We start from the raw sequence: 22,329 nt of genomic DNA on the forward strand, positions 1-22,329 counted from the left end.
TAAAGATATGAGGTTAAAAAATAAATATTTATGCAAAGCAATGTTCTTAACATTGGCAATTATAAATTTAAAAAAATCAATCACTTATAAAATATTGAGGATTCTTTACATCTTACAATATCAAATTCCAGCCAAGATTCAGTTCTTTGATTAAAAATAAGCACATCCCTCTCAATAGTATGCAATTACATGTATGTGAAAAAATATTTCTTTATGATTTATTGTGAGTAAATGTTTGATTTGTACACCTATTTTATATTGCATATTCCCATATTCAAATTTCTCAGGCAAAAAGAAAGTCGTAAGTGGAAAACTTTCTAAGATGCCCTAGTATAAGCCAAATTCCCTCCCTTTGCAACTCCCGCCCATCCCCCAGCAGTACTGGGACTTGAACCAAGACCTCATGCATGGTAAGCAAGTGCTCTGCCACCACGCTATACCCCAGCATCACAGTCACCTGACACTGTTGGATTGCAGGGCATTGGTGACAGCACAGGCAGATATTCTGCCTACAGAGGGCTTGCAAACCAGTAGAGGAGATGCAGTCATACACTAATGACCATATTATAGACTAGCATATTTGTGTTAATTTTCTATTACTACAGAAAGACACTGTGACTGAAAGCAACTTGGGGAGGGAAGTGTTTATTTCAGCTTACAGTCTGTAGTCTGTCATTCAGGGAGGTCAGGGAGGGGACTCAAAATGGCAGTAACTTAGAGGCAGGAGGTAATGTATTGGCCATGGAAAAGTGCTGCTCATAGGCTTGCTCAGCCTGTTTTCTTATGTCTCAGGACCACCTGCTGTGGGATGGCACAGTCCACAATAGGCTGGATCCTTCCACATCAATCATTAATTAAGAAAATGCTGGAGGGTTAGCCCAGCAGTTCAGAGCACTTATTGCTCTTGTAGAGGGCCCAGGTTTGATCCCCATGGTGGCTCACAAGCATCTATAATTCCAGCTCTAGGGGATCCAACACTCTCTTCTGACTTCGTTAGGAGCCAGGCACAAACACAGTACACATACATGTATATGCAGGCACAACGGGTCATATACATAAAATAAAATAACTTTTAATTAGGAAATGCACCATAGACTTGTCCACAGGCCAGTCTGGTGGAAGCATTTTCTCAACTAAGGTTCCCTGTCCCCAAATGACTCTTCCTTCTGTCAAGTTGACATAAAACTAGCCAGCACAATCTTTAGAGAGATAAGTGCAAAGACATTTCATAGGAAAACTTCTGACTGAAATGATGAAGGGAAACTACAGGGGGATGAAATGTTAGGAAGAAGGTGGGGAAGGAAGTCAGAGATGGGAAGAAGAAAGCTTTCCGGTAAGGACCAATAACGTGAAAAGCCATGGGGAGTAATAAAAATAATAGGGGTAAAAAGTGCAAACACAGGACATGCATGTGATGTGCTAAGGGATTATATTGCACATGTACTATATCTGTGTAATATATTGTAAAAACATATTCCTAAGAAAGATTAGGGAGACACCAAAATAATTCTTTTAGGTTTATAAAACAGGACTTTTTCCTTTTCCCTGTTTTCTAATTTTATACTATGTAAACCTGTTCACTACTTTGGGGTACTTGCATCATGAAAGTCAACTGCACCCTCAGAGAGGACCTCTGACTGCTCTGTACTCTAGTAGGCCCTACCTAGACCAGCAGGCCCTATCTGCTCCTGATATGTAGCACTTTCTGGAAGCATAATTTTAAGAGCTGCCTAGAATATAGCAATAAAAAGCTAACGTGATTTTTAGTGTCTGTTCTGCCAGTCTCAGAGTTCTATTAGCTCAGTTAGTCTTCCTAACAGTCCTGTGAGGCTGGCGTCACTGCTGTTTTATTGATGTTATTTAAGATGTTTCAGTGATTTGCCCAAGGTGGAATAGTTAGTAAATTATCAGGGCTAGGATTTGCATCCCAGGCCACTGACTGCAGACCCTAAACTCTGAGTGGCTCGTATCATTGCTCTCTGAGAAGGCCTACAGTTGGCTGAGGTGGTATGGGTTTAGGGAAGGGATAAAGAGCCTGTGAAAAACCTATCACCAACAAGAAAGATCCTGAGAACAATTATTTCAGAAGTCATAGAGGCAATTTCTTTGATGGAGTTTTTTTTTTAATGTTATTACTATTTTTTTATGTGTAGGTGTTTTACCTGCATGTATGTCTGTGCACCATCTGCATCCAGTACCTGTGGAGGCCAAAAGAGTGTCAGATCCCCTGGAACTGAAGTTACAGATGGTTGTTAGCTGCCATATGGACAGTAGAAATTGAACCTGAGTTCTCTGCAAGAGCAGCCAGTGCTCTTAACTACTGAGCCATCTCTCCATCCCCTTTTATTATCTGCAGTTGTCTGTTTGTATGGGAATTTGTGCACGTGAGTGCAGGAGCCTGCAGAGACCAGAGGTATGGGATCCCACTGGTCTCCTGGCACTGGACTTTCAGGTAGTCATGAGCTGCCTGATGGATGCTAAGAACCAAACTCAGGTTCTCTTCAAGAGCAGTAGATGCTGTCAGCCACTGACCCATCTCTCCAGCCCCCAGAGTTTATTATTAAGGGGTACAGTTTGGGGTTTGGACAGGTGACCCATAAGTGAGAAGCACTTTCTGCTCTTTCAGAGTATCTGTGTTCAGTTTCCAGCACCCACATCAGATGGCTCACAACTGCCTTGAACTCCAGCTCCATGGGATTCAGCACCCCTTCTGGTCTCCAAGAGCATCTAAAGAGTGCTATATACACAGACATACACATTTTAAAAAATGAATCTTAGGAAGACAGTTTTAGAGAATTAGAGTTTAATCATTCAGAAAAGCATGTGTTATTAAATTTTTTATTATCATATGCATAAAAACGTTGCAGTGGAGTTTTCCTCCCTGTTATCAGATAGAATAATACTCTGAGAATGAAAGCTATCACTATTTCTTGGCAGACTTGAAAAGATTACCCATATGTCACAGATACTTTATTTATTGCAGATTTGGCAGCAGTATTTTTCAGCGAAAGACACGGTCTACGCAGTTATTCCTGTGAGTAACGTGGGGGGCGGTGGAAGTGCTGCAGCATGAAGGTCAGCGCTCCAACCCTCTCCGGCAGTCGCCTTTACTTTTCCTGTGTTTATGACATCTTGAGAACTTAGACTTTACAGCTCTCGGGGTTTTTATTATGCCCTAAGCACCAGAGATTGGAAGCTCCATATGGTTTATTTATCACTTTTGCTTTCCCTCTTTCTGGTTTAGAAATGTTTCCAAGGCTCTAACCAGGGAGGCTAGTGTAAGTTCATGTTTCTGAGTGATTTCCAGATGCATTTTATTGCCTTTCATTTTCCAGCCAAACTACTGGGATTCAAGATACTGCCTCCAGCATAGCTTTCTTCCCTTCTTGTCTGTAAATGGTAGATGCCAGAGCTGACCTGGAGCCCCTTCCTGGCCTTTCTCCAGCTTTTCCCCTTAGCAAGTGGCATTTTCTTGGTATTACCTTCTTGAAATTGTCTTAGAAGTGATCACTGGCCATTGCCTTACCATTAAGGTCTATGACTAAGACAGGATACAACTGTCTTCTCTAGTTAAGATTATATCTTACTCTAGACCAGGCATGGTGGCGCACACCTTTGATCCCAGTGCTTGAGAGAGAGAAGCAGAAGCAGGCAGGTCTCTGAGTTCAAGACCAGCCTTGTCTATATAGCAAGTGAAAAAAAGAAAAAGATTATATCTTACCTTAAAGTACACTGAAGAACAGTTATATTCTCAATACATAAGTATAAGATTAAGGAGGAAAAATGCATACAGAAGGAAAAGCCAGGCCTTTTGGTTATGAAGAAATCCCTGTCCTTTGTTTTTTAACCTCTTACATATAGATACTCTTACCTTCATGAACTCCACAGTCTGTACTTGTCATTGTGTTTTAGACCATTCATACCAATTCACTGTTTGAACAGGCTTTCTCAAGGCTCCCTTGGAGTCAGCTGGCTCCTTGGAGACTTGAAGCCTCAGAACACTTCATCTTCGTACATAATTTGTAGCAATGAGCAGCAAAGCATGCATCTGGTTTTTCCTGTCTTTTTCTCATAAGATTGATTTGTAAATGATGGAACTTAAAAGCCTGTTTCAGCCATAATATAATTCTAGAATTCAGTTTTGGAAAATTCAGTTGATTGTGACTTTTCATGTCTTCCTATTTGTGAGCTAATTTTATTCTTTTCTAATTTGCAGAAAGAGAAGTTTGATTTGATCTGGAACCGGGCTCAGTCCTGCCCAACTGTAAGTCTGTGGTAATCATTTATGTGGTAATTATAAGAATTGCTTATAAATGCTACCAAATAGTTGATTTCAAACCAGTCCTTCTCATAATATAATGCTCTATTAACAAAGGTGCTCACATGTTAATTGTACTGATAAATGATATTTTCTTCCTTATAAATGGCGTTTTAGCTCTCTAACACGTTAGACCTTTCTGATATGGGTCTGAATCTATCAGTGAATGTACATATGAAAAGGCACCTAAGAGCCTAGTGCAGTGATGCACGCCTTTAATTCTGTTCATCCTAAGTCTACCTAGCAAGTTCCAGGCCAGAGAGACCCTGCCTAGCCGGGCAGTCGTGGCACATGCCTTTAATCCCAGCACTTGGGAGGCAGAAGCAGGCGTATCTCTGTGAGTTTGAGGCCAGCCTGGTCTACAGAGCTAGTTCCAGGACAGGCTCCAAAGCTACACAGAGAAACCCTGTCTCGGGGAAAAAAAAAAGAAAGAAAGAAAGACCCTTCCTAAATGAATGAATGAATGAATGAATGAATGAATGAATGAATGAATGAATGAATGAATGATACTAGAAGGTACCTAAGACCTTAATCTTTGCAGCTTCCTTTAGGTTCCTGTATTAGAATTTTCTTTACCATTTTATTCATACTATTCTGATAATATGTGCCAAAAATAGATTATTATTTTGTTACTGAAGTGGTGAACTCCCAGAAGGCTCCAGGAAAAGGAAATGGATAGCTGATTGTGTGTTGTAGGAGTTTAGCAGAATCACTGTAGCTGGGTAGATATTAGAATAAACAACCATTTTTGAGAAGTACTTTGACCTTGAAGAATCCTTGTGGAAAACAGTGATTGTTTCCCATGATTTGTAGAACTGGTTTTTGTTTGTTTGTTTTGTTTTTTTAAAGATTTATTTATTTATTATGTATACAGTGTTCTGCCTGCATGTGTCCCTGCAGGCCAGAAGATGGCAACAGATCTTATTATAGGTGGTTACTTAGGTATTCCTTATTCCATGTGGGTGGTGGGAATTGAACTCAGGACCTCTGGAAGAGCAGTCAGTGCTCTTAACCTCTGAGCCATCGCTCCAGCCCAGAACTGTTTTACTGAAGGGGCATTGCAGCCATCCCATGACTTGGCTACAAGACGCCTCAGGCATACCTGAGGCTCTTGTATTATTGTGTATTGCAAACGATATATAATAAAGGACTAGTCATGAGGGCATGTGATGCTCTCCTTTAGTAAGACATATAAATTAGATTAAGGACCTTGGTATAAGGTATACCTTTGTGTAACTTTCAATAAACATGCCTTTGTACTGCTGTTCAGGGTTCAGTCCATCAGAAGAGGCTGAACCTTGCTGCTGCCACATCGGCCTTAAAATTTCATCTTGGAGTGCCTTCTTTCTTCAACTGGCCCGTGCTCCACTGTGCACCTTGACAGATGTGACAGCCAACTTGTCAGCAGTGGTTGCTAGGGTTTTTCTCAAGCATTGCTTGCAGAAAATAAGGAATACCTAAGTAAACTGGAAACATATATTGGTGGCAATATTGCTAAATGTCACCTCTCCTCAAATTTCATCTCTGATGCTTTCCTTCTTAGATGGGTTGAGAAATGTGGGTTGAGAAATGTGCTGTTTGTTATGCTATCACATAATTAATTTCATAATTTAAAAAAAGTTTTTAAAGTCAAGCATTATGGGATAGGGATATAAGTCAGTTGGTAGGTTACCTCTCCCAGCATGCACAAAACCCCAGGTTCAATCACCAGCATCCCATTGACTGGGTGTGGTGGCATGTACTTAATCCAAGTACTTTTTGAGAGATAGAGGCAGGAGAATCAGGAGTCAGGTCATGCTTGGCTGTATCTGAGTTTGAGGCCAGCCTGGGATCCATGAAAAATTATCTTTTACAAAAAAGGGAGGAGGCAGAGAAAAGAAGGAAAGGGAGGGAGGGAGGGAGGGAGGGAGGGAGGGAGGGAGGGAGGGAGGGAGGGAGGGAGGGAGGGAAAATTAAAAAGCCAGACATTGAAGAAATAGAGTGGTACAAGTGATTAGACAATGAAAAATGACTTCATTTATTCATTTATCTGCTTGTTTTTCTGTTTCCCACAGTTTCTTTGTGCACTACCAAGAAGAGATGGTTATGAGTTCTTTGTAGGACAATGGACAGGTACTGAACTCCACTTCACTGCACTTATAAATATTCAGGTAGGTACCATATGCCCTGCAAAACACAGGGTAGGAAAACCAACCAGACAAACAAACCTGTCCTTTGGTTAGAAGCCTTCCTGGAGGCTGGGGTACAGAGTGTCTGCTCACTCCAGCAGTACTTGCTGGGGCACTGATGAACTGTCATATGTTGACAATTGAGGCTACTTTTCTAGACCTCACTTAGCAGACATTTGAAATCGGAATACTTTTCTCTAGCTTCACTGCCTTTCTTTTGTTGTCTCCCTAGACCTCTATGGCAGAGATTGCATGTGCCTACTTAATAGACATGGATAAGTCAAAATGTTATCTTCTTAACCCAAGCTGTAAGCCCATTGAAGGCTCCATGTCTTACCTGTGTTTATTAACCAAGATAGCCTCTTCCACGCTGTTAGATGAATAGTTTTTTTTTTGTTTTGTTTTTTTTATAAATTTTAGTCTATTTGCTTTCTTTTCTTTCTTTGTTTTATTCCCAAATTATTTATTAGAGTAAAAAATATAGCTCAAAATATATTTGAAGCTCCTTAAAAAAGAAGTTAGTATTTTTAGTTCACAATAACTAGGATTGGCATTCTATATTTGGAGCTCACATCTGGTAAAAATAAATAAATAAATAAAAATCATGTATTGTTTTGACTTTAACATTGAGGCAGATGGCACAAAATAGAATATGGAGCAAGTTTTTACATTGCTGTTTGATAATTTGTTGAGTATATGCTGTATTAACATTTGATAGATATTATACAATGGGTATTTTATACCTGTCATTTAATATTCTCAAATGAAGTGGTTACTGTTATTATTTCTATTTATAGAGAAGGGAGTGAGCTTGGGGAAGTTTGTATTACTAAATAATAAACTATGTTGAGTCCAGGTTGTCTGGCTCCAAAGTCTATAAACTTAAATATTTACCATTGTCTTAAGGATTCTGCTTGGTCCTATAGATCTATGAGAAGAGGAAAGAAAGAAGGAAGGAGTTCATAGAGAAGTATATGAGAAAGTATGCGATAGAGCTCATACCTAAGTATAAGAGAAAGAGCCAAATACAGAGCAGATGTTAACTCTAAAATGGGATTGGAAAGGGATACAGAGGGATCCTCAAGTTGTATCTTTCTCCTTGTTTGCTTTCTGTTGCTGTGATAAAACACCATTCCAGAGGCAACTTATGGAAGAGAGAGTTGATTTGGGCTTCCAGTTCCAGAGGGAGACTTCTGGCCAGAGCCAGGACCTGAGAGATCATTCTTCAACCACAAACATAAAGCACAGAGTGAACTGGGAATGGGTGAAGCTATAAATCTCACGGCCTCCCTCTGCCCCCAAGATGTACTTCCTCTAGCAAGGCTCCACCTCCTAAAGGTTCCATATCTTTCCCAAAATAGCGCCACCAACTGGGGAGCAAGTGTTCAAATACCTGAGCCTTGGGGAGACATTTTTCATTTAAACTACCATAGTCTCTGTTGCTTTCTTTCTTAACATGGGTTGAGAAGTGTATGTCTGTTTGTGATGTTATCATGTATGTATTTCATAACTTAAACTCTCAGAAAACCTTTCAGAAACATAAAGACCAAAATAATTGCTATATTAATATATTGTGTAGTATACTACAGTATATGTATAGTAGTATGTTATGTAGTATCCTAATATATTGTGGCCAGAATGACCAGTATATTAGAAGTGCATTGAGGGAGCAGAGAGGATGAACTGTTGAGAGTGCCTTAGCAATAGTTATGTACTATAATTAAAGGGTGCTTGCTGAAGCTTTAGAGATGAAGCCGGGGATCTGTTTTGAATGTAGCTATTTTCTTTCATACTACGGAAAGGCATTTAAATTCAGCTTCTCTTCCTAGACTAGACTGGAAGTCTAGTGACCTCACTGATCATTCTTCATGAAGTTACACAATTCCCTTTTCTCTCCTTCCTGCCTCAACAGATAATAGTTTAAAGCCACACAGTAGAAATCTGGCTCGTGCACAGACTTTGCAGTGCTTGCTAGAGCTTAAGAGAGCTCCGTCTTCAGAGCTGCCGCCGCCCCCGCAGGGAGTAGAGGACTGCTGTGGTCCATAGAATTGGCAATCACACAGGCGCGTCGCTTTCTTTAGAGCTTGACTTGGTAGCTGCCTGTACCGCTTTGTTTTTAAGTGTATGACCACAGTGAAGGATTCACTGCCTTCGTAAACATTCTCTGGGAAAAAAGCCAGATCTTTTCCAATTGGAGACACAAATAACACCATGAAAACTGTCAGTCCCCCCTGCCTTTGCAGGCCTGGTCTTGCCCCTCCACACCAGTCCTCTAACTCACTAGCCACCCAAGGGCTATTAAGAGTTAGACTTTCCTCCAGACTCTGTTGCTTTGAAACTGCAGTTTGCTGTGGTGGTACCTTATTGAGCTTTGATAAGTGTTCCTCTGTGCAGACCCGAGGGGATGCCGCAGCCAGCCAGCTGATTTTATATCACTATCCTGAACTTAAGGAAGAAAAGGGCATAGTGCTGATGACAGCAGAAATGGATTCCACATTTATGGTAAGAATCTATGTTTGCCTCTTTGGGTTGACCTAGTATTCCTGCAGGTATTAACTCTCGCCAATGCCTCGGGTCTAGATTAGGGAAAGATAACTTTGTGTATTTTGCTTCTTATGGTTGAAAATAATTTTGTCTTGCTTACATGCATCTAAGTTGAAGTGCAGTTATTCACAGATAAATAGATGGTTTCATTTGTCAGTGCTGGCTTGTTTCATTTTACTTTGTGTGTGTGTGTGTGTGTGTGTGTGTGTGTGTGTGTGTGTGTGTGTAAGTGTGCATGCGCATTGTGGGTATGGGGCACATGCCAAGATGCATGTATGAAAGTCAAAGGACAATTTCTGGAAGCCCATTCTCCTGCCATCTAGGTTCCAGGGGTCAAACTCAGGTCATCAAACTTGCAGCGAGCAAGCACCTTAACCCACTGAGCCGTCTCACTGGCCCCAAAGATAGGTTATTTTATTTTATTTGAGACAGGGACTCATATGTAGCCCTAGCTGGCCTGTAAGTAGCTGCCTGGTCAGTAAGTAGACCAGGCTGGCCCCAAACTCACAAAGATCCACCTGTGCACGACCATGCCTGATGCTGAAAATAGTTTTGCATTCTCATTTGATCACAAAATTTCACCTGCCTTAAACACTTTTGGAGTTAAATTTTCATTTAAACTGATATGAGGTCATTTATAGTCATTATTCTCATTTAATACAGAATATTGTGCATTTTATTGAGGAAGCATGAATGTGTTTGATTATGGGTCATAATACACAGTTATATATTATCTTCACCTATACCTTTTTAAAATCCAGTAATACCAAAACCAAGACACATGTGGCCCTGGAGATTTCAAGTAAGATTGTGGACACATAGGTGACTTCTGAAGTGTAAGATGAGCTCAAAATCTAGAGTAATAGTTGTGTCTTTATCTTCCTCTACACTATTCATGGGTGTGTAACATTCACCATTGGATTTCCTTTTCTCTTTTTCCATTCCCAGTTGTGTTACTAGGCTAGAACATCAACCACATGCCCATAACTAATGATGCCCACTGTGTTTCCCTGTGCATTCAGGTAACAGAGACAGTTTTATGTCTATCTAATGCTTGCTTGTTTCCATTTCGTTTGTCTGACAGAGATTGTTTAGGATGCCCTCAGAAGACTGGGCACTTCAAAGCCTCTTCCTCCATTACCACACCCATTTATATTTCCTCTTTGTCTTTACCAGATACGTAAAGAGCAATAAGTGATTTCAGCAAGCTCCTGTCTCAAAATAACAGTAGACTCCAGGTCGGGAGCAGAGTGGGGCCTGTGCTTCCCTGACTGTTATTCCTAAACTACCTAGCTTTATTTCTCCTGTTTTTCCTTCCTCCTAAACTGTTTCTGTATCACACTCAACTGGATCCAGAATCCTCTTTATTATAAATCTGTATTTACCATTAATTGAGATAAAGCTGCAGAAAAATAGTTTTGAGAAGACCACACTTTTAGACTGTTAAATCTGAGGTACCTATTAGTTATCCATGTAATGTAGACAGATACATGAGTCTGGTGTTCAGAAAAGTGCCCAGCTGTGGTATGTGGATTGTATTTAAAGCTGTGAATTGAATGAAATACCACGAAAATAAATGAGGATGCAGAAGAGAAAAAATATAAGAACTAAGTCCTAGAGAGATGAAGAAACATCACAAAGAAAATTCAGAAAACCAGTTGTGATACAGGGAGATTAAGATAGTAGAAGGCCTGGAAGCAAAGGTAAAATGTTCTAAGCAACAGGGAGTGTTTATTTGGCCACTTTAACTTACTTATAGGGCAAATGAAATAGACTGAAAATTTACTAAACTTTATAGACATGAAAATATTTGGGGACTTTTAAGAACAGCTTCAGAGGAATGGTATGATTATAAATAACCATAATTAAATTTAAGAACAGTGGGAAGAGAGGTTAGGAAAGAAAGAGTAGAGTGTGAGATGGAGGAAAGAAGTGGGAACAAGGATGTCTTTTACTTTAAATAGTGAATAAATAGATGGAAAAGTGTGGTAGGGAAAATATTAGCCATATAGGAGAAGGAAAAGAGTAACATTCTGGGTAGACAAATCTGGAAATGAGGGTTTGATCTTTGCCAGGAGTATATTAACTGAGAGAAGTCAAGATATGAGGACATAGGTATAGTATCGTTAAATGAATAGTTACTCGCAGCTCGTGGAAGTTCTTGCCAGATTTGTTGTTGCTGTTTTATGAAAAGAAAGGCTTTGAGCTTAGAGTAAACATGAAAGCATAGTTAGACATTTGAGTCAAAAAGAGACAGTATGCCAACCATGGTGGCGCACACCTTTAATCCCAGCACTTGGGAGGCAGAGGGAGGTGGATCTAAATATCAAGTCAAGGACTACATAAAGAAACCCTGTCTCAAAATAGCCAAAAAGTCAAAGGAAGTTTTACTTACATATTATTTAAGTCTACTTTAGTTCTGTAACAGAGTTGAGTAGCTTGAGACTCTATGGCCCCCAGGCTTAAATAAAATGTTTACTCTTTATAGAAAGTGTTTGCAAACCATAGTCTAGGAAAGTGGAAAAGAGAATTTGTGTAGGTACTGACACGGAGAGGATGTCAGATTTAACTAGTCCAGTCATGTGGTGTAATGATATAATTGAGAGGCCAAGAAGCTTAGGATGAATGCAGAGGGATGCTTACATTTACTGGCCAGAGAATACAGCTGGATAAAGAGGGAAGTGAGAAGGCAAACACACCAAGAATTGTGGACTTGAGCTACAGACTGTTAGAGTTTGGAGTGAACTAGGAAGGTTAAAAAATAACAAAGTGCAGATGTTTCAGATTGAGATTTGGAGAGGATATCATTATTGATGGCAAAGAAATAGAAAGAAATAGGACATACAGACTGTGCTGTGTATTTTCTTTGTTTTGTTTTTGGTCTCTAGCAAAACACGGACGGTGTCTGGCTATGTTTCAGTGAATCCTAGAGGTCAGAGGAAAGTTTTTCTTGATTCTGTTTTACCACTTCAGGCTGGTAGGCTCAAACTGATGCAGTTTTAGCATCATTAAGGTTTTGGAGGGTTGGGTTTTTTGTTTTGGGGGCCTTTCTTTTTTAAGCTTTGTAACATTTAACAACATACCAGACAATATTCATTGCCTTGTATAAACCACATTAACTATGAGATCCCAGTATACTTGGCTCAGCAGATAAAGGCACCCATCACCAAGCCTAATGACCTGAGTTTAGTCCCCCAGGACCCACATGGTAGAAGAAAGAACTAACTCTTGAAACTTGTTCTCTGACCTTCATTGGGTGAGCCATGGCATACCTGCTAACATACACACATAATAAATTAATAAGTAAAAATGTACTTTATTATTTTTAATTATGTGTATATATGTAGGTCTGAGTGTGAGTATGTGCATGTGAGTGTAAATGCCCTCAAAGGCCAGAAGCATTAGATATCCCTAGAGCTGGAGTTAAAGGTGGTTTGAGCCACTCAGCATGGATGCTGGAAATTGAACTCAAGTCCTCTGCAAAAGTAATACATGCTCTAAACCACTGAACCAGCCCCAATTTAAAAAATAAAAGGCTTAAATAAATGCTTTATAGAAAGAAGTACAGCATACAGAGATAAGAAACACAGCCTATGGTATTTATAAATTCATCTTCATCATTCTATAGCTAGACATAGCATACTTTTTTTTTCTTCCAATGCTAAGAATTGAACTTAGACCTTGCATTTGTTAAAGCAAGTACCCTACCACTGAGTTAAGTCCAGGTCTATATAGCATACTTTAGGCAGTCATTTTTTTTTTTTTTTTTTTTTTGGTTTTTCGAGACAGGGTTTCTCTGTGTAGCTTTGCGCCTTTCCTGGAGCTCACTTGGTAGCCCAGGCTGGCCTCGAACTCACAGAGATCCGCCTGGCTCTGCCTCCCGAGTGCTGGGATTAAAGGCGTGCGCCACCACCGCCCGGCTAGGCAGTCATTTTTTAAGTGATTTTTTTTCCATATTTGAGGGGAGTGCTTTTGTCTGTATAAACATAGTAATAATAGATAAATATTTCTGGCCAGCTAGAATATTTAGAAAACAGTATTTTAGTTAATTGTTTTTTTCTTTCATTTTTTTTATATTTTATATTTTTCATTTTATATACTATTATTGTACGTGTATATACATGTATGATGGAGAGAGATTGTAACCACAGCACATGTGTATGAAGATCAGAAGACAACTCTGTGGAGTCAGTTCCCTCCATCCATCTTTATTTGGGCTCCCGGAATCAAGCTCAGGTCTGAGGCAAGGGCCTTTACCTAATAAGCCATCACCAGCCCTCAGTTATTCTTCCATGAGGTTCTGAGGATGTTGCCCAAGCATTCCCCTATATGCCCACCTGTCATGTAATAGGCTCCCCATCTCCTGACAATGCACTCTGTACCTTGGAATTGGTTATAAGTGGTTGCATAGCAAATTGTCCCACAGTTTCTATGGGACAAGAACTCGGGAGCAGCTTAGCTGGGTGATCCTGGCTCAGCCTTATGAAGTTGCTGCCAAGACGTTGCTAGGAATACAGTCATCTGAAGATTGACTGGGCTTAAGGATCCACTTTTTTCCTGAACACATTGGCTTTTCTATAGGACTACTTGAATGTCTTCTTGATATGACAGCTTTCCCCAGAACAAGTGACATGTTCTCAAGACATGTTCTTTTATGTTCCAGTTGTTAGAAGTAACTCATTAAGTACAGCCTCACACTAGGCATGGAGGTTGGACTCTACCAAAGGAGGGAGGGCCATGAAAATGTGGACATTTTATAACCATCACAACTGTTTTCCAGACTGGAGTACTGTCAATATCAGGTTGTATTAAAGAGAGTCTAGTTAGTCAAAACGTAGTACTTGCAAACTGATTCTAGAGCTGGGTAAGTCTTGCCCCTCTTCCTCAGATGGATGTAATGGTTGTTTAAGAACTAAATAAAAAGAGAAACTGTGAACATATGAACTAACTTACTCAGCAAACATTATGTCACTATGTATAGGAACATACAAATAAGTCATGCTGTCTGTATCTTTGAGGAATTTATATGAGAGAATACAGACCAAAAAATGACAACTATGAGGGAAAGTGATGGCAATGGTAAACAAGAAGCCTTGGTTACGTGAAGAAGAAACATGTAACCAAGGCGAGAAGTGAGGGAGTCAGAGCAGCTTTCCAGGACCAGTGCCTCCACCACCAGCTCCCGCACAGAGCTGTGGTCCCGTGCAGGAAGGTGCCTCACTACTCTCATTGCCTTGCAGAATGTTGCTGAGGCGCAGTGCATCGCCAATCAGGTTCAACTCTTCTACGCCACTGACCGAAAGGAGATCTTTGGGCTAGTAGAGACCTTTAACTTCAGACCAAATGAGTTCAAATATATGTCTGTCATCGCTGAATTGGAGCAAAGTGGACTTGGAGCAGGATTGAAATGTGCCCAGAACCAGGATAAGACTTAGAGATGTCTGGATTGGCCCTTCACAGAGTCCGCTCAGTCCTGGATAGCCTGAAGCCCACCCACACCCTTGACCTCCAGAGCTCAACATCTGCAACAAGCAGTCTGTAAAGAGTCGTCGTATATGCTTATTCCAAGAAGTGATTGTGGGCACGAGCCCTAATACTTGATATTCAGGAACGAAGATATACAAATATTTTGATAATTACCTCTCAGCCTAAGGGTACCTTTTATGTGTTTCTGGGCATTTAAACAAGAAATATTCAGGGATCTGCAAGACTACTGGCTGGGTTTTATTCAGTGTAGCAGTGAAGTTGCATTCTGGCCATTCTGACTTCATAGCTCCCAGTTGTATGTCTTCATAAACCTGTAGCAATAAGCTTGAGGATCTTAGAAATGTCGGCTCTATGTATTCTTTCCATGCACCACTGAGCTGGCTAAAAACATCACCCAAAAATCCTGGCCAGACTCAATACAACCAGCTCTTCTCCTCAAAATAAAGACTTTCAGATGCCTCTCCAGAGTTGCCTTCAGTGTAACTCAGCGAATTACAGACATAGTTAAAGACACAGATACAATGCCTACATTACTGTTAAACAGTTGCTTATGGCCCTATTCCCTGAACTCTGCCTGTGAGAAGCTGATGAATCAGTTCAGTGTAAATAGAACCTTTTGGTAAGGAGCTCATTCCAGATTTGCATGACTAAAAAAAACCGCATTATATGAAAATGTGGGTGGAAGCAGTTGTTCCCAGATTGAGTGTGGGGAAGGTAGCAATAAAGCCTGGTTTTCAGTCTTTGTTACACAAAATCGTGGCAACTAAGCTGTACACTGTTGGTGGCATCAGTGCTGGGGGTTAATTTTGTCAGAACTCATCTTGGGGCTCAGTGATTTCTTGAAATGCCACAAGTAAGCAAGTTAGAGAAGCAGATGTATCATTCTGTAGCTCCGTGTTCATTGGTGGAAAAGAATGGTGGGTCCATACCAGCCTTATGAACTCAAAGCCCCAGGTGTCCCCCAGTATTAGTGCCGGTCCCTGCACCACAGCTCTCATTGACCTAATGTGCTCCACCTTAAAGTGCCACCCCAGTCTGATGTTAGATGCCACCAAATACGGTGAACAGAAATTTAGGTAGTATTTTCAGTTTATGTGTATATGTTCTTCACTACGGAGTTTTTTTTTTTTTTTTTTTTAGGGTGGGCCTCTCTCAAAGCTTTTTAAGTAGGTGTGGTGGTTTGAATAAGAATGGCCCCCATATGTTCATATATTTGAATTCCTAGTCACCAGGGAACAGAACCATTTGAAAGGATTAGAAAGATTAGGAGGTATAGCCCTGCTGGAGGAAGTGTGTCACTAGCAGTGAACTTTGAGGTTTTAAAAGCCCATGCCAAGCCCAGAAAATCTACCCCCCACCCCATATGCGGGTCAGGATGTAACTCTTAGCTACTTCTCCAGTACCATTCCTGCCTGCTGCCATGCTCTCTGCCATGATGATAATGGACTGAGCCTCTGAAACTGTAAGCAAACCTCCAATTAAATGCTTTCTTTTATAAAAGTTGCCTTGGTCATGGTGTCTCTGCACAGCAGTACAACAGTGACTGAGACAGTAGGGTTGGCCATCCCATTAGTTTCTGGACAGAGGAACAAGATGTTTGTTTAACCTGGAGAAGCCGTTCTGTGCTTTCAGTTTCTCTAAAGGTTGAGTTCTCTGATGCAGCTTCTAGACCTGCTGTGGTCCCAGTAGTCCGCATTTTGAGAACTTGAGTGCTACCAACCCTGCAGTTTTCCTTAAATGCCTTCCACGCTTCTGGATGATGTATGTCTGGAGACAGCATTGGGTGGGGCTGCTTTTGTGGGTATCCAGCTGTGTTTGTTTTCTCTCCAGATAGACCCAGTTCTTAGTCATAGAACACTTTCATGACACCTCTACTAGAGGATGAAAAAATGCTGGAAATAAAGAACTAGCCGTTCATTTCATTGTTCCGCCCAGCTTTGCCCTCAATCCTGTCTTGCCAAAGAAGGGTGATGTATCCATGGGTAGTTATATCAGAAGTGACTGAAGTAGCATCTGACAGTTGTCAATATTTATTTTACCAAAGAGATCTAGCAAATAATAAACGAAAACCATAGCAGTTAGTCTGTAAATGTGTTCCCCGATTCCAACGCGGTGTTTCTAAGATAGGCTTTGGAGCTCATTGAATTGGGTTCAGATATCAGCATTACTTTCCTTAGTTTGTTAATGATAAATTACTTAACAAACTCTGATTCTTACTTTTCTTCTGAACATGGGAATGATATCTACCTCATAGGATTATTTTGAGGCTTCAGTTAGCTTACATACAGACTACAATAGAATTTAGTACATGTGGGGTCCCTTCTCTTCTCTACTTCTTCACTGAAGCCCCAACAGAGGGGCTAGTAGTCGATCTATGTTCCTAGCATGCATCAGTTCCTGCATTTGGTTCCCAGCACCAGACAGAAAAAAAGTCAAGTCGGCATTTCAGACGCACGGATCACTCTTCATTTTAGCCAAAACAACAAATTCTGTCTCACGGGTTCTCAATTTGAGGTACAGTGGAATCACAAGCACTTTAAGATGTATTTCCTAGGTGCTGAGTCAAAGTATGCAGAAAGCACTGACAACTTACATTTTAGTATGTGTTCTAGGTGATTCTGATGTGGGTAATTAGTGAGCCTTTGTGAACCATTGCCTTATCCTTATGAAAATCTCCACTAGATGGGTCTTTTCTCACCTGCAGACATTCACATAGTATTTAGATTCCTCTGCCCTTTATCTTCCTCATCCCTTTGTATACATCGCATTGTATTTATTTTGTGTGTGTGTGTGTGTGTGTTTACCCCACTAGACTGTGAGCTCCTTGAGGGCCAGGATTTATCTTTCTTCTTAGTGCCAAGGACATGACCTGAACCACAAAAGAAACTCAACTGTTGAGCAAATAAATGATACAGATCTTAGTCATAAACTCTTATTGACTGATGCATTTCTCTACTTGATCCTGTCATGTTGTGGAACCCCACAGGCTCCTGTGTTTGAACACTTGGTCCATGGCTGGTGGCCCTACTTGGGGAGGTTGTGGGACCCAGCTGGCCAAGGTAAGAAGCAAGGCCTTAAGTGTTATGCCAGCTTCTAGTTCAAGATTACTCTGTTTCCTAGTCCATGGACTCAAGGTGAGCAGTCCTCAGCTCCCACCCTCCCGCTCCTGTGAACTCTGCCAGGCCTTCCCAGCCCTGATGACTGACTAGACCTGTTGAAAGCACAAACCCAAGGAAATCCTTCCTTCCTTAAGCTGTCTGTCAGGTATGTGTTCACCAACACAAAAGTAACTCGTGATACGCTTGAACTCCTATCTTTCATCTCTCTCTCTCTTTCACTCACACTCATTCTCGATCTCTCCCGCCTGCCCCATCCTCCCCAGAGGGTCTGTTTTTATTTATTTATTTTTTTAATTATGCTGGGCAATGGTGGCACACGCCTTTAATTCCAGCACTCAGGAGGCAGAGATAGGTGGTTCTCTGAGTACAGGGCCAGCCTGGTCTACAGAGTTAGTTCCAGGACATCCAGGGCAGATACGCAAAGAAAAGCCCTGTCTCAGAAAACAAAAACACAAAACAGTTATATTTATGGGTATTTTGTCGGTGTGTATGTTTGCACACCTCATGCATGTCTCATGCCTATGAAGGCCAGAAGAGGGTGTTGGATCCCCTGGAATTGGAGTGCCAGGTGGTGTGAGCCACCATGTGGGTGCTTGGAATCAAACCCAGGTCCTTTAGAAGAGAGGCCAGTGCCCGTAAGAACTGAACCATCTCTCCAGCCCCAATCCCTCTCAGATGTTTAAAACAGGATCTCCTATAGCCCAAGCTGGCTTCATTATATGGCCAAAGCTAGCCCTGACCTCCTGCCTGCCTGCCTCCACCTCCTAAGTGCTGGGATTAGAGGCATGCACCACTAGCCCTGGCTTCTCTCTCTCTTTTAGGTAGCAAGGCGGCTGTTTTCGTGCTAGGAATTAAACCTTCACACGTGCTAGGCAAACGCTCCACCAGTGAATTATATGCCCAGCTATAGCGACTGAGCAGCTGCTCACAGAGCACCTACTGCTGGTTCAGTGCTGCACATGGGAAGCTGAGGGAGGGTCTGACCCCAGCGCTCAAGCTGGGTATCCGCCACCTGTTTCTTGTCTCTGATTCTAGAACCTAGTCTTGCTTTGCCTTGTTCTCAGAATATTCATACTTGGTCTCTTCCAACTCATTCAGACGGTAGAGCTACTCTATACAAGAGTGACCTTTTGTCCAGTCTGGGAGAAGAGGCCCGGATGCCCACTCCCCCAGACACTTGATAAAGCCTTGTTTGGGCAGTTACATTCAGTCACCAAGCACCTGTTTCTATACTGAGCACTTAACGTGAGAATGTAGCAGTGGACAGGACAAACAGGACCTCTGCTCTCAGTAGCTGGTATTTCCATAACAAAGACAAGCAAATAAACTAGTAAAACTTTCTCAACTCTGTTGTTGTTTACTCTTTGGCTCTTTTCCCTTTGCGGGTGCACACCACCAAATAAATATACACGGAGTCTTATTATTGCTTATGAATGCCCGGCCTTGGCTTGTTTCTAACCAGCTTTTCTTAAATTATCCTATATGTCTTTTGCCTCTGGGCTTTTACCTTTCTCTATTTCTTTATACCTTTCTTTCCTTCTTATTCCATGTCTGGCTGTGTAGCTGGGTAGTTGGCCCCTTCTTTTCTCACTCCTTGGTACATCCCAGATTTCTCCTATTTATTCTCTCTGCCTGCCAGCCCCGCCTATCCTTTTTCCCTGCCTTGCTATTGGCTAGTCAGCTCTTTATTAGACCAATCAGGTGTTTTACACAGGCAAAGTAACACAGCTTCACAGAGTTAAACAAATGTAACATAAAAGAATGCAACACATCTTTGCACCATTAAACAAATGTTCCACAATATAGACAAATGTGACACATCTTACAATAATATTCCACAACACAACTCAAATGCCAGCAGCTATAAAACATAATGTAGTGGACTGTTGAGTGAAGGCAATGATTTACTAGCCAGGAAAGCCATCTTTGCAGAGGTCACTTGAATATGTGAGCTGGGGAGAGAATGCCAGGTAAAGTGAAGCTTTTGAAACATAAGCATGCTTGTTTCTGAGCTTAGGTTGAGTCCCTGCCCTTGAGCAGAGTTCAGGCTCTTGCCTGACATGCACAGTGACAACACAAGGTGGTAGCCAATGCCATCTCAGAGAAGGGCAGGAGGGCTTGCCCCTATCTGTTGTGGCAGGAGATACAAAGCTTGCCAGAGCATGGTACCGGTTAAGGTGGTAGTTTATAACCCTATAGAAAATAACAGGTAAAGATTATTAAAGCCTCAAAAGATGTGTTTTAGGTGTATGCACATATACATACAACAGGAAGGAAAGAGTAAGGAAGAGGGGCTTTGCATGCAAAAAATAGATGATCCTATGAGCCCCAAACTGGCTTCAGCTTCACAATGTGTACATGTTAACAATAGCCACTAGCATTCTCTGGGACCTTATCCTATGCCAGACACTACATGGGTTAACTTAGTCCCATCTGGAGATCAGCAGGAATCTGCTGCATTGGGAGAGAGATGCACTGCACACTCTCCTTATGCTCTCCTGCCCTCCCCCACCTCCAACTCAGGAGAGAGCAACCTCCAATCACCTCAAACTCCAGCCACAGCTGTGAGCACAGGTCTCCAGAAAGCAGGGGCAGTACCAGAACCAGTCCGAAGAAACTTGTCTGCCAACTCTACTGGGGATGAAAGAACAATGTGAGCATTTTGAAAGACACCCCGACCTAACTGGTGAGAACCCTTCTGGTGAGCTGCTTTATGCTCATGGAGCATTTGGTCCTCTCTATTCTGCTAGTAGAACAGTATGGTGGCATTTTTATTCCTGTCTGCTAATGGAGAGACTTCAGGCAAAGGGAAGAGGTGACTTACAGGCACCTACTTGCAGCAGGAGCCATGCCTAGATAAGAAGTGACTGTCCATGCTCCAGACTTAAAGACTTTCCTTTGTCACAGCCATTCACACAGGGTTACTTCAGGGCTATTTGGGCCTCAAGAACTGGAATATAGAGGTCCAGCTATACTTGCAATCAAAGGAGGAGGAACAGGAGGAAGAGGAGGAGGAGGAAGAAGAACTGTAAGAAAAAAGGTTCCTGGGCTGGAGAGATGGCTCAGAGGTTAAGAACACTGGCTGTTCTTCCAGAGGTCCTGAGTTCAATTCCCAGCACCCATATGGTGGCTCACAACCATCTGTAATGAGATCTGGCTCCCTCTTCTGGCCTGCAGGGATGCATGCAAACAGAACACTGTATACATAATAAATAAATAAATCTTTAAAAAAAAAAAAAAGAAAAGAAAGAAAGAAAAGAAAAAAGGTTCCTAATGGGAGATATCCACGGAGTCTGCTTTAAGGGCATAGGAATTTATTTGGGAAAGAAAACTCACAAGACAAAATAGAGGAATTTGCCATAGGATCCTGGAAGGGTAAGGCATGGTCCCATGCTGTTCTTCCGCCTGGGATCTGCCTGGTCCGTCCCAGCATCCAAAACCATGAGGAAGTGAAGAAGGGGCTGCTTACACATGTGCATCCCAAGTCTTAAAGGTCCCCAGTGGCCACGCCCCAGGGACAGGTACTTCAAGGTCATAGTAGGTGTAGCAGTTGCTTGCTGCCTCACTAGGGGCAGTGTTTCAAGGTCATAGCTGGAACAGCTACCCACTACAGGTTTCCAAACAAGCCTCTAGGATCCTCAGAGCATTCGACACAAAGTTCCTTTGCTCAGCTCAGAAGGGCTTCAGGATCTGGTGCCTCCTGACTTCTCCAAACTCTCTTCTCTTGGTGGGCTCTTTAGCTATGGCCATTTTACTGACAGTTCCCTGATCACTGTGCTCTGACTTCCTACCTCTGTTCTGGTCTTTTTGACTTTTTTTTCCCCTGATTCAAATGTCTATACCCCTTTCATCAAATTATTTCCTGTCTTTCAAGCCTCCACTAGTGGATCGCTACCTTCTTTCCCCAAGTCCTGCTGTCCCCACGTGGCCCCTGCATGGGTCATGTGCTCTTATCTCCTCAACATTTCATGCTCAGCCTTTACAAAGATGACACCCTTTAAAGACAGAATTATATTCCTGTGTTCCAGCATGAAATCTTACAGAGAGATAGGAGGTCCTGAGAATTCTGAATTAATTCTCAGGTGATCACTAAACTCAAACCTGCCTGAGTCTATAAGCATCCCTGAGATCCAGCCCTAGAAAACATGGTGATTGTGTCCCAGACTCAGACATGGCTTTTTTGCTTACTCTAGAAGCTACATGTTAAAACAAAGGCAAGGGACTGCCATAAGAAGCAGCCAAGTGTAGAGCTGCTAAGCAGAAAGAACGGAAAGATAATGAGTCATCTTTTGGAACAAGACAATCATTTTAAAGCAGCAGCCTGGCTCATTTTGAGTTCTTGTCTTACTTCACTATGTCTCAATATTAAAAGACTCTTTAGAGATTGCCCTTCACACAATCCCAAGAGCTCCTAAGAGGTAGGCAACCTGAGAGTCTGGTCCTTACCCCCAACTCACCCAGAGAATTCATGTTTATTTACTACTAAGTTTAAAACATTACTACCTGGTCACTCTTGACTAATGCATCACTGTGGCCCCAGATCATTTATGGTGTGATATGATGATCACCATCTTACATTCTAATTTCTCATTGTGACCTTGTCTCTCATCTGATGGGAATAGCAGACACATCTTCTTTTTGCTCTGATATTACATGAGTGTTTGCTAAGACACGTTTGATGTACGATTCCCAA

At 41.7% G+C, this 22,329-nt stretch overlaps 1 protein-coding gene across 12 annotated transcripts in view; it reads left to right on the forward strand.

Annotated features, from left to right (window-relative positions):
• Positions 1-17,446, forward strand: part of Atpaf1 (ATP synthase mitochondrial F1 complex assembly factor 1) — a 29,273-nt gene extending 11,827 nt beyond the window's left edge. For 7 of the 12 annotated variants that reach the window (XM_042271628.2, XM_042271629.2, XM_076564800.1 and 4 more), the window contains 5 exons: positions 2,984-3,034; positions 4,217-4,264; positions 6,373-6,468; positions 8,881-8,988; positions 14,271-17,446. In XM_042271628.2, the coding sequence (XP_042127562.2) occupies positions 2,984-3,034; positions 4,217-4,264; positions 6,373-6,468; positions 8,881-8,988; positions 14,271-14,465 (498 nt within the window). In that variant the 3' untranslated portion in view covers positions 14,466-17,446. Of the gene's footprint in view, positions 1-2,983; positions 3,035-4,216; positions 4,265-6,372; positions 6,469-7,624; positions 8,989-9,978; positions 12,776-12,954 lie in introns of all 12 variants that reach the window. The other 5 variants (XR_013049288.1, XR_013049289.1, XR_013049287.1 and 2 more) reach the window with 5 other exon arrangements.
• Positions 17,447-22,329: the final 4,883 nt, after the last annotated feature.

Source organism: Peromyscus maniculatus, chromosome 2 (assembly GCF_049852395.1).
Source record: "Peromyscus maniculatus bairdii isolate BWxNUB_F1_BW_parent chromosome 2, HU_Pman_BW_mat_3.1, whole genome shotgun sequence".
NCBI lineage: Eukaryota > Metazoa > Chordata > Mammalia > Rodentia > Cricetidae > Peromyscus > Peromyscus maniculatus.